This window comes from Podarcis raffonei, chromosome 13 (genome assembly GCF_027172205.1).
Source record: "Podarcis raffonei isolate rPodRaf1 chromosome 13, rPodRaf1.pri, whole genome shotgun sequence".
NCBI lineage: Eukaryota > Metazoa > Chordata > Lepidosauria > Squamata > Lacertidae > Podarcis > Podarcis raffonei.
The window spans coordinates 29892770-29909795 of NC_070614.1; the positions used below are offsets into that span (position 1 = coordinate 29892770).

A 17026-nucleotide genomic window follows, 5' to 3' on the forward strand; every position below is an offset into this window, starting at 1 on the left:
TAATTATTGCAGATTCTTCCCACTGTAAACCTAGTCATAAATGGCACCTATAATTTGATATTTTTTTATATTTACCCCACAACTTTATTTTTCAGACATGCGTGAGTGTTTCCAATGTCCAGATAATCAATATTCCAACAGGGACCAAACGGCATGCGTTCCCAAGATTGTAACTTTCTTATCTTATGAAGAACCTCTGGGGGTCAGTTTAACCACTTGTGCTCTTTCATTTTCTTTGATCACAGTTCTCATACTAAGAACTTTTGGAAAGCACCACGACACTCCAATAGTTGAAGCCAACAACCAGGATCCCACCTATATACTTCTCACCTCCCTTCTGCTCTGCTTTCTTTCTTCCTTGCTATTTATTGGCCGACCTGAAAAGGTGACATGTGTCCTGCGCCAAACTATGTTTGGCATAATCTTCTCAGTGGCTGTTTCTTCAGTGTTGGCAAAAACCATCACCGTGGTTCTTGTTTTTATGGACACACAGCCAGGATCCAGCATCAAGAAGTGGGTGGGGAAAAGACTGGCCAGTTCCATTGTTCTTTCTTGCTCCATTCTTCAAGCAGGCATTTGCACAGTGTGGCTGGCAACCTCTCCCCCCTTCCCAGATACTGACGCAAAGTCAACAAGCGAAGAAATCATCCTGCAATGCAACGAGTCATCCCCAATCATGTTTTACTGTGTCCTGAGCTACATGGGCTTGCTGGCCCTTCTCAGCTTCACGGTGGCTTTCTTTGCCCGGAAGTTGCCTGACAGTTTCAATGAAGCCAAGTTCATCACTTTCAGCATGTTGGTGTTTTGCAGTGTTTGGTTGTCCAAGCTACTTGAGTACCAAGGGAAAATACATGGTGGCTGTGGAGATCTTTTCCATCTTAGCCTCCAGTTTTGGGTTGCTGGGTTGCATCTTTTCCCCCAAATGCTACATTATGTTGTTCAGACCTGAGCTGAACATCAAAGAGAAATTGATTAGGAAGGGGGAAACAGTTAAGTTATATCCTTCTTAGTTGCTGATTCAACTGTTCTTCAATGTCTTCCATAGCTCATTAGCTTTTCCCCAAGTTAAAAAAAAAAAGTTGGTAGTGGGAATTTGAAGTGTTGTAGCATTGATCTATTGAAGCAAAAAACAAAAAGAAAACACCCCCAAAAATATTAAGGCATGATCTTTCGTTTTCACAAGCTTATAGGTTAGCTGTAGCGGAATGTGTTTGTTTAAAAGCATATTAATATAATATAGCCATGGATGATCATATTCTGTATTCTTTTTCATCTCTGCATTATTACATTTATTACTATGCGTTTTCAAAATGTTAAATGCAGCATGGCATATAACTCAGATGTCTTCATTCCTGCTTATGTTATCCTCATAACAACTCTGTCATACACAGGTTAGAAATGTTGCATAACATTTATGGTTCTTGATATGACAGGGAAGAAGAAAATTCTAACTGTAGGTGTTTTTTTTTGAAATTTCTACTCATAGAAACTGTTAGACATGTATGTACATATATTTAGCTATGTCCCTTAAGATAATGATTCTTTGAGAGTTGAAATCTTGTATATGGTTCAAATTGCTCACTGCTCTCAATTTGAAAATTTGGGAATTCACAGATATTAGAAAGGGTTAGATAAAATTACAGAGAATCCACTTGTTAAATAGAGGCTGGGGGAAATTGAGTTTAGCATTAGGCAATGCAGTGTGGGATAAATTCATTTGTGTTATTGTTTTTCAGTCTGAATTGCATGCCATGGAAGTAGCAGGTCCTACACATGTACTTTTGGCATCTGCTTGTCCAGTTGTGATTGACACATTTCCTTTTGTACAACCTGAGAATGTGGACAATAACCTTGATAGTGAGACCAACCATGTATATGATTAATCCTCGCTCATCCTTGTTGATTATGGCAGGGGCATAGCGGTGGGGGGGGGGGCGGCGGGTTGCTGGGGCTAACGTCCCAGGTGCATTAAAATGTGGTGCAGCAATCCTTTTCTCTGTCCTTCAGATTACTGCAGCAACATAGCAGAAGTTTGACAGAGAAAGGGTATGTTTTTTTCTTGTGTGGATGGCATTTTGGGGCAGTTCGATTTCCCCAAGTTTCTCTACCTCCCTACCAAACTCTCCCACAACTCACTTGACCGAAGCTGTCAGACAGCAAGTCAGTACAGAGAAACATCTTACATTGATTCAGTGCAGCAACTACTATTCAGCAACTACTGCATATGAGTACAATTTATTCAGGTGTTTTTTAAAATTACATTACTGCGACTGTTAGGTTTGATGATAAAGACAGGAAGGCCTTCCTGAGTTTCTAAGTTCTGCTTGGGCAAGAAGTTGCTGCACATCACATAATCCTTACTATTGGTCATAGTGGCTGGGGCAGATGAGAGTTAACTAACATATGGGAATCCAGAGACACTTCACCTGTATGCTTAGGCATTGCTGACTAACGTGGCTAAGAAGTGATACTACCCTGACTGAATGTATGAACTGGACCCAAGTCTTCTTTATATGTCTGGGCTACTATCTAACCATCTACAGATAAATTGCAGTGTTATCCAGGCTTTCTGTGTGAGTGACCTATTGTGTCGAGTTCCAATTAACATGATATTCATCCTCATTTTTAAAAAATGAAGATCATAAGCAGTGGGCTGCTGTAAAAGAATATTTCTTATTCTTGTTGACATATTCTTGTTATAATTATGGCATAACTATGAATCAAGAATCATATTTGAATCCATATATATATATATATATATATATATATATATATATATATCACTGTCCCAGAGGATTGTGTTAATTGGGCATGCTAATATAAATTGTTCCTCTTGTGATCAAGGTGGATGAAAATGGTTTCAACGCTGTAATCTCAGGAGTTCTACACCACTCAAATGTAGGGCCTCCTTGGTATTTTGCAACTGATTGCACACACAAAAAAAGAGGAAAGTCTTGGTTTCATTCCATCTCAATCTCTAGCATGGTGGCTAAAGATTTGCAGAGTATCACATCACTTGACATAGCTAGGGGATAAGAAGACCAAGAAGAATCATGTAATATTTGAAGCAACCAGCTTCAATAAGGTAAATAAATATTAATATGTTTTAACCTGTCCCACCAGAAACATGATTTAGTAATAAAAAATGAAAGTATATGTACTGAGTATTGAGTTAGTGTTAATACAAATAGTTAGGTAATACATCCTCCGATTCACCAGGAGCAGATTTTTGTTGCAGAAATATTGGTGTTCTACTCACATTATATATCTTAACAGAAGAGATGATTGCATGCTGTATTCAACGAGTGTGCAATTTGTCCACCTGCGTACACAAATAGTTCAGCTTTACAAATCAACAGGTGTTCCATCTTTTGCACAAATGCTTGTACATGTGTAGAGACAGTTTGTACCTGTTCAGTGTATCCTGTGAATAAGCCTATATATGTTTTTTTCTTTCAATATTTCTCTATGAGTAACACTTCTACTGAATCTTTTGTCAGACTGAATAATAAATAGATATATGAAGAGAAAGAGCTAGCACTGAGCTAAAACAGCACTTATCTTTACAGTTTTATTGGAGAGCTGAAACACAACCTGTAATATATGTATGCATCATATGAATATCCCTGTCCTATGCCTATAGGGCACTCAGTAGCCCATATCAGCAAACCAAATCTCCAAAGAGAAGTGTTGTCACTTCTCTGATGATATGCAATGGTTCCCCTGTTTCACCTGGCTTGACCTTCACCATTTATTTCCCCCAATTCATGGTGGAAACCAGTGCCTTTTTTCAGAGGTTCTCAAGGATACACTGTACCAGCACTTTTTCTTCTTCTAGAAGAAAAGCACTGGTTAAAGATGTGTCACTTATTGTAATAACTTCATGGTGGGTACCAGAACTGGTGGAAACTGTTCGTGTGAAGCAGTGATATTCCCTATAATCTGATTTTGAACACACAATCCTAATTCCAAATTTGAACACAATAATATATCCATGATAATCTCTCACCAATTCTGCTATGATACTTCATAACAAAAATTAACTGAGGTCAAATCTGGTTATTTTGACTTCAAAGGAAATTCAATTGCTTAGCTTCAAGATCACTACCAAGTAAAACAGGTATGGTTATCCTTCCCTCCAAACCAATTTTTCTCTCTCTACCCCCCAATACTCAGAAAGAAAGAGAAGAAGAAGTGAGCTGAGACTGCACTAGCACCCTGATGTAAATCATCCTCTCCCTGGTCATCTGGTTGACTATTTGATGGGAGAATGATAATCCCCATTCTACAGCTAACCTCCATTTATTAGCAGAGGAGAGAGGACTGTGTGCCTTTGTGTTTCTGCCTGCCTATGTGTGTCCTGTAAATGTAAAAGGGAGCATTTATGGGTAGCCACACCCACTTTAGTTGCACCTAGGAATGGACAAATCTGTCCATTTTGGGTTTCTCTCATTTTTATAGTTTCAACTTCACATTTCTGCATCAGTTTCTGATTTTTTTGTTTAAGTCCTTGTGAAAATTCAGTAAGATTTTAATGCACCCCCCCAAAAAATACACATTTTGTATGTAATTTTTCCAGTTATACACACATTTTCATGCAAATTCCCTTAATAGGGCGATTTCAATGGTAGGGTGTTTTGCCTACAGCAATGAAACTTTGCAGGCTGCTCCAGACCATAGTCAGTAGTAGAAGGCTCAGAATTCAAGCTCTGCAATCTCCAGTTAAAAGGCATAGGTAGCAGATGAAGGACCTCTCCCTCTCTCTTTGCCTAAGAGCCTGGGGAGCTGCTGCAGTCAAAGCAAACAATACTGTGCTAGACAGGCAAATATTCTGAAGTGCTGTACAGCTCCACGACTAGAACTATAGTCTGGTTCACACACATGCATATTCATTGACTGTAGTAAGGTAATAACTTAGATAAGGGTATTAGTCACCACAGATAAAACACTGCAAACTGAAATGTCATGTTTCCCCACATCACATTAGGTTACCCACATGTGTCATTGGACTTTGGCGTACAAGCCAAATCAGCCTATTAGCCTAGGGTTGTGGCATGCCAGGTACTTAACATTCACTGTCCACTTCCCAAGGTCTATGCAATCAAGCTCCAAGACAGAGATGGAAATCTATGGCCTCCAATTGGAGGTTGGAGTCCATCAGTTACAACCAACATATCCAATGGTCTGGGATAATAAGAACTGTAGTCTAAGAACACCTGAAGGACCATAAGTTTTCCATCCCTGATGTAAGAGATTTGTTCTAGTTTTCCATGTGACTTTACATATTCACACACATAAGATGAACTTCTCTCTTTTTTAAAAGCAAAACCAAAACCCAACATGTTATTTTTGGTTGTCTTACAGAGCAAAGAGTGGCAGAGGAAGTAATCTCACTTACTTATAAGAAGCTGATGCCATGAAATAAAAGCAAGAAAATTATTATGTTTCACATCTTCACCAGGAGCACTGAACAAGCGGAAAACAAAGATGATCAAAAGTGATTAGGCTATTAGTCAGACATTAGTTTAAAAGAAAAGAAGCAGGAGTCATGATTATGGATGAATTAATCAATGAATAGGTTGGTGGTGAAATAGTAGACTGCTAGATGTAGATACAAACAGCAGTACTGAAGAAGCTAAATATCTCAGTGAGGCCATGAGTCGTCAAGAAAATGCCACAACTTTGTCTGCATTCATACTGGTGGGTTTTTCAGAGACTCACAAGTTCCATGTGTTAATATTTGTAGTGCTGCTCTCCCTCTATATAATCACCTTAATGATCAATAGCTTGATAATTCTGCTTGTAAAATCTGACCCTATGCTTAACACTCCAATGTATTTTTTCCTTATGCACTTGGCCAGCTTGGAGGGATGCTATATGTCAGTCATAATCCCCAAATTATTAGAGAATTTGTTGGTGAATGCTACATTTATTTCCTTTATGGGATGTGCCATGCAAATGTTCTTCTTCCTGTTTTTTGGGGTTGCTGAGTGTTTTCTTCTAGCTGCCATGGCATTTGACCGCTACGTTGCAATATGCCACCCTTTGCATTACACAATTATCATGAGGAGAAATGTTTGCTGGATAATGGTGACTGGCTCATACATTTGTGGGACTGCAGTTGGGCTGGTCCACACCACTGTCACATTTCGCCTGCAATTTTGTGGTGTGATCATCAACCACTTCTTCTGTGAAATACAGCCACTGTTAGAACTAGTCTGTGGGGACACCTTCCTAAATGAAGTCCAAGTAATTGGAATTGCTTTGATGGCTATCATGCTACCATTCGTGCTGATCATCCTATCTTACATGGGCATTATCTTTACCATCATGGGGATGCCAGTCTTGGAGAGGAGATATAAAGCCTTCTCCACGTGCTCCTCACATTTAATAGTTGTCATTCTCTTCTATGGTACATCTAGTTCCATGTACTTAAAACCCAAATCCAGCTACTCTCCACCACTGGACAAGCTTTTATCATTTTCCTATACTGTTGTAACGCCACTGTTAAATCCAATTATTTACAGCCTAAGAAACAAGGAAATGCAGGGAGCCCTAATAAAACTATGGAAGAAAAGGGTTTTGGTAAAAGTTTAAAAGTGAATTGATGAATAGACAAAATAAATTATGTTGAAATGAATTTTAAAATGTCTCAAATTCCTTGTTAGATTTGGTGATTCTAAATCTTATGCAATATGCAGCATTAATATGCTTATTATGTATTTTATGATTATTGTTTTATGTTTGCATGCTATGCTTCTTTATTTTGTTACTGTGTTGTAAACTGTCCTATGACCTTTTGACAGACTGTGGGAAATAAATCTATTTTCTTACAGGAAATGAATTCTTCTACCCACCCCCACCCCGGTTTTTTATTCATCCCTTCTTTCTGCATATAAGTGTTTTCCTGCCATTATACTGGAACAATGAGAGAAAGTGTGTTTGTGTGAGAAAGACTAGAGATACCACTATCTTTCCTATAATTATTGAAAATACAGTGCCTGAGTCTTTTCATTGTAAAAGCTCCAGAGAATTTAAGAACTAACTGGCAACACCAATAGGAAAGCAAATTAAATCAATTGAAGAACCTTGCAAAACCTTGCATCAGTGGTGAGATCTACTATAAATGCTCTAAAGTTTATTGAAAACTGTTTTGAGCAAGGATATAGCAGGTCTTTGTCACTATTGACATGAATAATATCTCAAAAGAGCCAGCATGGAATAAGGTTATCTATAACATTGCCTCTTGTCCATATTCATGCTATGTCTTGTAAGCTACTGCAGTCAGTGAGAATGAATAAGGTTTGTGGGCTGCAATGACATAAGATGCTACTCGTGCTGCTGCTGTTGCTACAGCTCCTGCCCCAGGCCACCAATAATAATTTGAAGGAAAAATGCAAAGCAACAGCTCACAGATATGAAGACGATTTTTTAAAGCCAGGGGACCATGTTATTGGTGCAGTTTTGTCTCTGCGCATGGGTGTATATCCTGAAGACTCCTTCAAGATGCTACCCGAGAGCTTCAGTAAACGTGTGTTCCAGTTAAGTGTGAATGTGTTTAAACAAATGACAGTATCTAGGTAGTTCCAGTTTTCCTTCTTATTGAACATTCCTCCTGATTAGTTTGCACAAAGCTTGCACTGAGATTAGATGGTGTCAACTCTTCATTGAGTATTCGTTCTCTTTTTATTTTGGGGAGGGGAGATGATATGATGTTTCAGCAAGCAATCCTTATCTCACCTTTGTCTTTATCTTACCTTTACCTTATCTCACACTTTCACTTTGTGAATGAATCTCAACCCAAATTAGTGACTGTATAAAGGAAACCCAGATTTTGAGCATTTAAGGCCAATTTATACAACCTTCAGGGCATGGGGGAGTGTAGGCAAATGAAGACCACTTCATCCACTGCCGAGCGAGAGATTGTTTTACCCAGCTCACAGTTTGACAACAGAACAATTGTTCACCAGCCTGCATCTGAAAGCCTTGCAATAGCACATTGAATGTGTAGTGGGTTTTTGATTGAGAGAAGATTGATTTTGATTGTTTGGGAGAACACTGAAGCAGTGAAAGAAACCCTTTGTAGTGGGTTAAATGCCCCATAAGCAAGTCCTAAGTGTAAATACTTAGGCACATGTTTCTGTAGAAAAAGCTTGTGTGGATTGGGCTGTTGCTTGGGAATTTGTAGGCTGCGGCACCAATGGACAGAAAATAGCATGTAGTAAATATCCCCAAAATGTTTGGTGTAAAATAGATTTGTAATAGATATTATAAGTTTGCACAAGAGATCCCAGGAATCATAGAATCATAGAACTGTAGAGTTGGAAGGGACCCAAAGGAACATCCAGTCCAAGTCCTGCAATGCAGGAACCACAGCTAAGACTCAGGCTTATTTGTGTCTATGTGGTAAATAACTTTGCCAGTGTGATGTAGTGGTTAGAGTGAAGCACTAGGACTGGGAAGAGACCCACGATCAAAACTCCACTCAGCTATGAAGCTCGCTGGGTGACCTTGGGCCAATCAGTACCTTTCTCAGCCTAACTCAGGGTAATTTGGAACTTATAATATGCAGCGGAAAATCACTGATGTCACCAAGAGCTCCCTGGAGGAAAGGGAGGAAAGTGAATAAATAAACATGTATTAAAACCCCATATTCTGCTGCTGAAATAATTCAGTACTCCTAATATGCTGGCTGAGGGGTGTTGGGCCATGGCACATGCCCAGTGAGGCCAGTAGGTCATGGCACCAGCCTTGAGCCCTGAGTTGGAGGAGCTGGCAGAGTGTGGAGCTTCTATATCAACCATGGGGAGTTGACTCAGGCTCCCAACGTGGATTAATCCTAGAATCATAAAGTTGGACATGACCCCAATATCTATGTGCCTGTTCCCAAAGTGTATACCTTTCTTGTAATAAAGGCCAGTCTTAAATAACTTAATATGTGTTCACAAATTACACAAAATACAGGTGCACACACTCTCACTACGCATGTGTACACTTATTTATTTCTGTAGCTCAACTATGTACACAGATTGCAAAATGAATTCCAAATACAAAATGCAACTGTGTTTCAGGTCTGAAATGGCTGCTCTCTGTTATATTGCTGTCAGTGCTTTTCAATGGAGAAGACTATAGTCATATGCATGTAAAATAACTACAGTGTTTAAGATCTGTTCAATGACCAATGCATGACCAGATTTCTGGATATCCACTCAAACTGAGCAGTTTTATAACCACGTAGCTGTGTGCGGGTATTTTGAAAAAGCATAAGAGAAAACCTTTGTCTTCTCTTTCTGAGCCATGGTGGTTATCAGCTGTGAAATACATTATCAATTGGGTCTCTTTGCAACCGGCGAGTAGGTGAGAGAAAGAAGTGCTGTGCAAATAAAAAATATATATTACTGTCTTTGTAGGTCGATGAAAAAGAATTATCAGCATGTCTTTGCCTTCAATTTTGCTATTGCTGAGGTCAACAAAGATTCAAACCTACCCAATTCTACTCTGGGATTCCAGATCTATGATAATATGTTCCAAGCAAGATTAAACTATGATATCACACTGTCCTTGCTGTCAGCAAAGAAAAACAGCTTCCCTAATTCCATATGCAGAATGCAAAAGATGTTGGCAGTCATTGGAGCACTTGGCTCTGAAGCTTCTATGCAGATAGCCACTATCTTAAGCCTCTACCAGATTCCACAGGTAGGGTTGTGTGGAGAGGAAGTTTACAGATAACTGTGCAAGAGATGAAATTTCAATGTTTCTCATGTTTGACACGTTGAAATTTCTGATGTTTAAGTACAAAAAAGAACCAGAGATATGGGATTATATAGATGAGTGATCAGAAATCTGATTTGTGCATCCTGCTGTGATTCCCCTTTTGAAAACTCATCTATTTGTATATGGATTTCTATGTTCTTTTGGCAGTCTGAGTTGCTTTCAGCCTAGGTTGAGACATGTATTTACACCAGCAGAAATGTACTGCCTGTATTTGGTGCATGAGCAGCACACAGAAACTGCACCATATGAAGATCAAGTTGTATGTGCACTGCACTGTAGTTGTATGCCCAACTATATCATATACTTCAAACTAGAATATGCTTTTTATATGACAAATGAGTTGTTGCCAGCCATCCTTGAGCAGTTTGTTTCTTTTTTCTTTTTTGAAAAAGTAGAGGGTACCCACTCTTTTTGTTTCAACCTGCATTTTTTAAGAGGCATGATATTCTCATTTTTGTTTGTTTGTTTATGACATGCTGCTGAAATAGCAATAGGCCCCATCTATATTGGCATTCCACTGACTTTTGAAGACATATCTGTTTACACATATCTCTTGATCACCTGTCTGTTTTAGGTAATGTGTTGTTTTAATAAGGTTGTTTTATTGAATATTTAAGTAGTGAATATGTATATAAAATATATATGTTACATATCAAACCCATCTTCTATTCACTATGTCCAGTTTTTCATAGAACATCTGTGATATACTGCAGAACATTCATCATAGATACATCAGAAAAATTCTCAGTAAATGTTTTATGGGTTCAACTTTGTAAAACAACAACAACAACAACTTTCACAGCTTAAAATACTGCATTTCCCTCTCTTTTCAGCTCAGTTATGGCTCATTTCACCCAGGACTGAGCGATAAAACCTATTTCCCTTTTACCTACCAAATGGTCCCAAACGACAATACCCAGAATGAAGGGATAGTGCACTTGATAAAATATTTGGGATGGACATGGATTGGCCTTATTGTTTCAGATGATGACAGTGGTGAACGGTTTGTGCAAAGTATGAAATGTATGCTCAATGAGAATGGCATCTGTGTTGCCTTTGCAGAGAAGGCACCATTAGTCTTTCTCCAATCCTCTAGTGCATGGAATATATTTTCTAAGGGAAATATCCTGGCAACACTTCATAGGACCAAAGCCAATGTGATTGTTGCAGATGGAGACACTTACTCAATGCAAGGTTTACAGATGATGCTGTATACTGCGTATTACTCGGGAAGGAAACCCAAAGAGAAGGTTTGGATTACCACAGTCCAGTGTGATTTCACCTCAAGTGTTATTTGGAATAGCTGGAACCTGAAATACTTCCATGGCTCCTTGTTCATGACAATCCACAAAAACCATGTACCAGGATTTCAGAGTTTTCTCCAGATGTATGACCCTCACCAGCACCAAAATAGTTTATTTATGAAAATGTTTTGGGAAGCTGCATTTCAGTGCAGAACTCTAAATAAAAAGCACTGTACAGGCAAGGAAAAGTTAAATAGTCTTCCTGGGACTGTGCTTGAAATGAGCATGTCTGATCAGAGCTATAGTATCTACAATGCAGTCCATGCTTTGGCACATGCTTTACATGCTTTTCATGCACAAGGGCAAAGAGTGAGGGGGAAACCTGCTGGATTGGATCATTGGGCACTGCTGCCATGGGAGGTAATATGAGATATTTAGCTCCGTACTTTTGCAATGGGTGGACTAGTGTTACACATGTTGCTAGTGAAGGTCAGAAATACTGAATCTTTGATGGACTTCAAACACCTTCGCTGAAGTCATTTAGTAAATAAGTAACCATAGTGAAGTTTCACAGACTTTCTGTGAAAGACTGCAAGTTCCCAAATGATGCTCAGTAGCTACTCTTAGAATGAGAGATGATATTTATAAATCCTGAGATTTGGTTTTCCCATCTAGCTCCAGGCATTTTTGAGAAAAATTCATTTCAACAACAGTGCTGGGGAGGAGGTATTCTTTAATGAAAACATGGAATTGTCTACTGGATCATATGATATTGTTAACTTGGTTACTTTTCCAAATAAATCTTTCATTCGAATAAGAGTTGGAATGGTAGATTTCCAGTCTTCTAATGAAAAAATTACCATTAAGAAAGATGTCATTATATGGCCCAACATCTTCAACCAGGTGAGTAATTAAGATTTTAACAATTTGCCATTTTTCATAGTTTCCCAAAATCTGTGGGATTCAATCTAGAAAAGGAAATGAATGAGTTCCATTGTTTCTCAAGACATGAGGGTTTTGGGGGTTTGTGGTTTGTTTTGTTTTGTTTTTTTAAATCCTCTCAATTTGCCATGAAAGAGCTTATTCCCTTACCTCTAATAACTAAAGGCTTTAGTGACGAAGAACTTGATTTTGGCACATACCAAATTGACCTATGTAGAAAAAATAAAGAAACCTAAACTGCCTCTGTTATTTGGATCAACTGAATCAACCTGATAACTTCACTTTAAAATGATACATAAATATCTCAATGGTGGACCAGTTAGATTATGCATAGTACTTTGACATTGCATGTGAGTGGGACAAGGTTTTTTTGCCCAAGTTTTATACCTAGTTATTTTATTTTAAACACTGGAGTGTGATCACTTTGTCTTTGTCTTTTTAAAACAGAGGTTAAATATACAACTTCAGGCTAAAATACAGAGAAATGAATTTATAACCTGAAATTCACCGAACTGTATTTTCTTCTTTATGGTTAGGCATTGCCTCCTTCTATGTGCACTGAAAGATGCCCCCCTGGATACTACAAAAAAGTTCGTGAGAGTGAACCATCTTGCTGCTATTATTGTTCTCAGTGCCCAGAGGGGACCATTTCACACCAGACAGGTAGGTAATTTCAGAGGCACTATCCAAACTATATATTTCAAATATTAATTGTTTTTAATAGACAGCCTATATTATATGTCTGGATTTTTCATTCAGATCAATTGGCCGCATTGGATAAGATAATGCATAATGCTTTGTTGACAATGTGTGTGTGTGGTGGTGGGGTTAAAAAGTTAGCATTCCATCACACAAAACCAACCAGACATGAGCTGTATTATTACTAGATGCTTAACCTCTACATGGTATTTTCAGATCAGTCAGAACATAATGATAAAATATTTTTGGCCTAAGGCTGAAATAAATAGGCACATACAGCTAGGATGAAAAAGGATCTATTTATTAAACGTTACATACAAATCCTACAGAAAAAACTATAGGGGAGGAAACTGGCTCAGACTAAGAAATCCCGTGGCTGTAAAGGTGACAAAACCATGCAAGCCTATCTACTGACCGCTTACCTGAGCCACACACTGAATGTGAGTAGAGGAAGTCTTATATCATCACCACCCTTCAAGCCTTACAACTGTCTGAATGAGGAAATTTAGCATCAACGACAGTCCCTATCCTGCTCCCAGGCTGTGCATCCTTCAGGTACAGCTTTGAGAGGGACCACCCATCCACAAGGTAGCCTAAGTGAAGGGGTGCCAACTTGAATAAAATATTGGGGGGGCAGGTAAGCCTTGCCCCACATAATCAATCATATGACATGGTGCACACATACAATTTGAATGGTGATGCCCATCAACTTGCCCCTCAAATATTTTATGGGGGAGAGGGCTGAAGCCCCCTTGGCCCCTAAGATTTTGCACCTATGTCTAAGTGTGTCACCAACCTGCCCTATGAAGTTCCTTTTCCCACGTTTCTACCAAAGTGACCAGATTCACCTATTTAAACACATGAAACTGAAATGTCAAATTAAATATCAGCCAATTGAACAATATCGTCAAATCAACCCATCAGCATGACTAGCCAAGTATTAAGGCAGCTCACCTAACAATCTCCTATTCCAATCCTACAGTATGGAAAGGGGGGGGGGGCTTTCTCACAAATCTAGATAAGCCAGCCAAAAATTCCTACTCAGCCCCAAAGTGACTACAGCAACCACAATGCAGAAAAGGGTGGGAGGGTGCCAAACAAGGAAAAGGAGGCTGGATGGGCTTAAATAATGCTCCTTTCAGTGTGTTGGTGTGCTGTACACACTATGTCTGTTTTCATATCAGCAAACCACATAACAGTGGGGGCTTCAGTGCCAGCTGCAAATTTTCCCCACTTCCCAAAACAATATCGGACATCAGAATAGGGATTATCTAGCTTTTGTAGATTATTGACTGATGTGCTGTGTTGCATGATGTAGGCTGCATGCTGAAAAGCTCTGCCATACAGGAAATTTATGTGTTTTTTTTACAGATGCATATCAGTGTGAAACATGCCAAGAAGCTGAACATCCAAACAAGAAACAAAACAGATGTATCCCTAAGGTTACAACTTTTCTAGCCTATGACGAACCTTTAGGGAAAGGGTTGGCTTCCACTGGACTTACTTTTGCTCTCCTCACAGTCCTGGTGCTTGCAACCTTCATTAAACACCAGAAGACACCAGTTGTCAAAGCCAACAACCGGAGCCTTACCTACCTTCTGCTAATCTCCCTTTTGCTTTGTTTCATTTGCTCCTTGCTGTTCATTGGACGACCCAGAATAACAACCTGCCTTTTCCGACAAGCTGCTTTTGGAAACATCTTTTCACTTGCACTTTCTTGTGTATTGGCCAAAACAACCACTGTGGTTGTAGCATTTATGGCCAGAAGTCCTGGAAGCAAGATGAGGAAATGGGTGGGCAAGAGACTATCCAACTACATTATCCTTTTTTGCTGTCTTATTCAAGTTGTCATCTGTGCCATCTGGCTATTCACATCTGCCCCTTTCCCAGATCTTGATATGGTCTCACAGTCTGGGCTGATTATAGTGCAATGTAATGAAGGCTCAGATGCTATGTTTTACATGGTCCTGGGCTACATGGGCCTTCAGGCCAGTATCAGCTTCATAGTGGCCTTCCTAGCCAGAAAGCTGCCTGATAGTTTCAATGAAGCCAAGTTTATTACTTTTAGCATGCTGGTGTTTTGCAGTGTTTGGATGTCCTTCATTCCAACCTATCTGAGCACCAAGGGGAAATACATGGTGGCTGTGGAGATCTTCTCTATTTTGGTGTCCAGTGCTGGTTTACTTGGTTGCATTTTTGCCCCCAAAATGTTTATTATTTTTCTAAGGCCAGAAGTAAACACAAAGAACAATTTCTTTAGAAAAAACAATTTCACAAAATAGCTTAGGGAAATCACACTATTCTATTCCTAGAAACTGACTGCATGAGAGGCACTGGTATAAACACAGGAATTTGTAGAGTCCTTCATGGGTGCCCCTCTGCATACAAGAGGAAAAAAAATTGCATTTAAAAAAATCAGTTCATGTGATAGCACTGAAATAATTAGAGAGATGCATAATGTATGTTACACTTGAAAATTTGTTGTATATGTGATCATAGTTGGCACACACCCAATATATTTTTCTCTAGTGTGTTCACTAGGGAAAAGTGAGGAGGAATTAAAGAACCTCTTAATGAGGGTGAAAGAGGAGAGTGCAAAAGATGCTCTGAAGCTCAACATCAAAAAAACGAAGATCATGGCCACTGGTCCCATCACCTCCTGGCAAATAGAAGGGGAAGAAATGGAGGCAGTGAGAGATTTTACTTTCCTGGGCTCCATGATAACTGCAGTTGCTGACAGCAGTCACAAAATTAAAAGACGCCTGCTTCTTGGGAGAAAAGCAATGACAAACCTAGACAGCATCTTAAAAAGCAGAGACATCACCTTGCCGACAAAGGTCTGTATAGTTAAAGCTTTGTTTTCCCGGTAGTGATGTATGGAAGTGAGAGCTGGACCATAAAGAAGGTTGATCGCTGAAGAATTGATGTTTGTGAATTATGGTGCTGGAGGAAACTCTTGAGAGTCCCATGGTCTGCAAGAAGATCAAACCTATCCATTCTTAAGGAAATCAGCCCTGAGTGCTCACTGGAAGGACAGATCCTGAAGTTGAGGCTCCAATACTTTGGCCACCTCATGAGAAGACTCCCTGGAAAAGACCCTGATGTTGGGAAATATTGAGGGCACAAGGAGAAGGGAACAACAGAGGATGAGATGGTTGGACAGTGTTCTCGAAGCTACAAACATGAGTTTGACCACACTGCGGGAGGCAGTGGAAGACAGGAGTGCCTGGCATACTCTGGTCCATGGGGTCATGACTAAACAACTAAACAACAACAACAGTGTGTTCACAATTATCACCCAAATTTACACCCTTACATAAAAAAAAAAAATCATCCAGACTGGACTATGATAATTCCCACTGTGCATGCTGCCCTTTAAAAGTCCAGAAACTAAAATTGACTACAAAATTAGGCCAACTGAAAGGTGTTTAGGAGGGGTGGGGGTAGAAATCAGGACATATCACTTTTCTGTCATGTGCCAGGCAGGGTCATCACCTTAAGAATATTATTGCCTGTTTATCTGTTTGTTTTGTAACACAAAACCCCCCAATAAAAACTAATTTTTTAAAAAAGGATTACTGTTCTACAGAGGAAATATCTGGTATGTATCATTGCTGGTGGCCGACCTCAGAGGATATTGAGTGATGGCAACAATAATAGGACACATCTGCTTGTATCACAAGTCCAATCCAGGATGGAATATGTTGGACTAGGCAGTCCAATAGTTTGACTTAATATTAAACACCATAATGTAACTCCAGTCCCTAGAGAACACAATTTTGCCACAACAGTGTATTGGTGAATGGTGGACATTTCTGACCCCATATTGAACAGTTTCAGGCATAAGCATTAGAGTGTGCCCATATGCTCACATCTAGTTGGTTACATGTATTAATCTCTATGAATAAAAATGATGTACTCTTAATTGGATTGTGGGGTGCATAGAGTGTAGTTTAAAGAAGCGGTAGAAGAGGGTTCTGGGAAAGTTTGTAAGCATGATTTGAAGAAGAAAGTAGATATCTTTCATGAAATCCACATGTCTCAACTTTTGGTTGAATTTATGTAACGGATTAAATATTCCCAGAAAAAGAAAAAATATATTTCATGCTTTAAAGAAAGACCAATTGGACTTGATTTGTTTACAAGAGACCCATGTGACAAGAGCTCATAGAAAATTATTGACAAATAAAAGACTGGGACAAGAATTTATATCTTCAGATAGAGTAAAAAAGAGAGGAGTGGTGATCTACGCAAAGGAAAGTTTGCAACCGAAACAAATTTTTAAAGATGATCAAGGAAGATATTTGGCAATTGAAATTCAATCTCAAGGAGAAAAGTTTTTGATAGTGGGAATCTATGCACCGAAT

The 17026-nt window shown here is 39.1% G+C and overlaps 2 protein-coding genes across 2 annotated transcripts; both read left to right on the top strand.

The window, feature by feature from the left end:
* Nucleotides 1–5581: 5581 nt before the first annotated feature.
* On the top strand, nucleotides 5582–6597 carry LOC128400021 (olfactory receptor 10A3-like). Its single transcript, XM_053361962.1, has one exon. The coding sequence runs from the start codon at nucleotides 5656–5658 to the stop codon at nucleotides 6595–6597; it is 942 nt and encodes a 313-aa protein (XP_053217937.1). The 5' UTR covers nucleotides 5582–5655.
* A 2817-nt stretch (nucleotides 6598–9414) lies between these two features.
* Nucleotides 9415–15464, top strand: LOC128400375 (vomeronasal type-2 receptor 26-like). Its single transcript, XM_053362555.1, has 5 exons — nucleotides 9415–9696; nucleotides 10608–11024; nucleotides 11694–11921; nucleotides 12497–12623; nucleotides 14031–15464. Exons 1-5 carry the CDS (start codon nucleotides 9415–9417, stop codon nucleotides 14939–14941), a joined length of 1965 nt encoding a protein of 654 aa, XP_053218530.1. The 3' UTR covers nucleotides 14942–15464.
* The last annotated feature ends 1562 nt before the right edge of the window (nucleotides 15465–17026 follow it).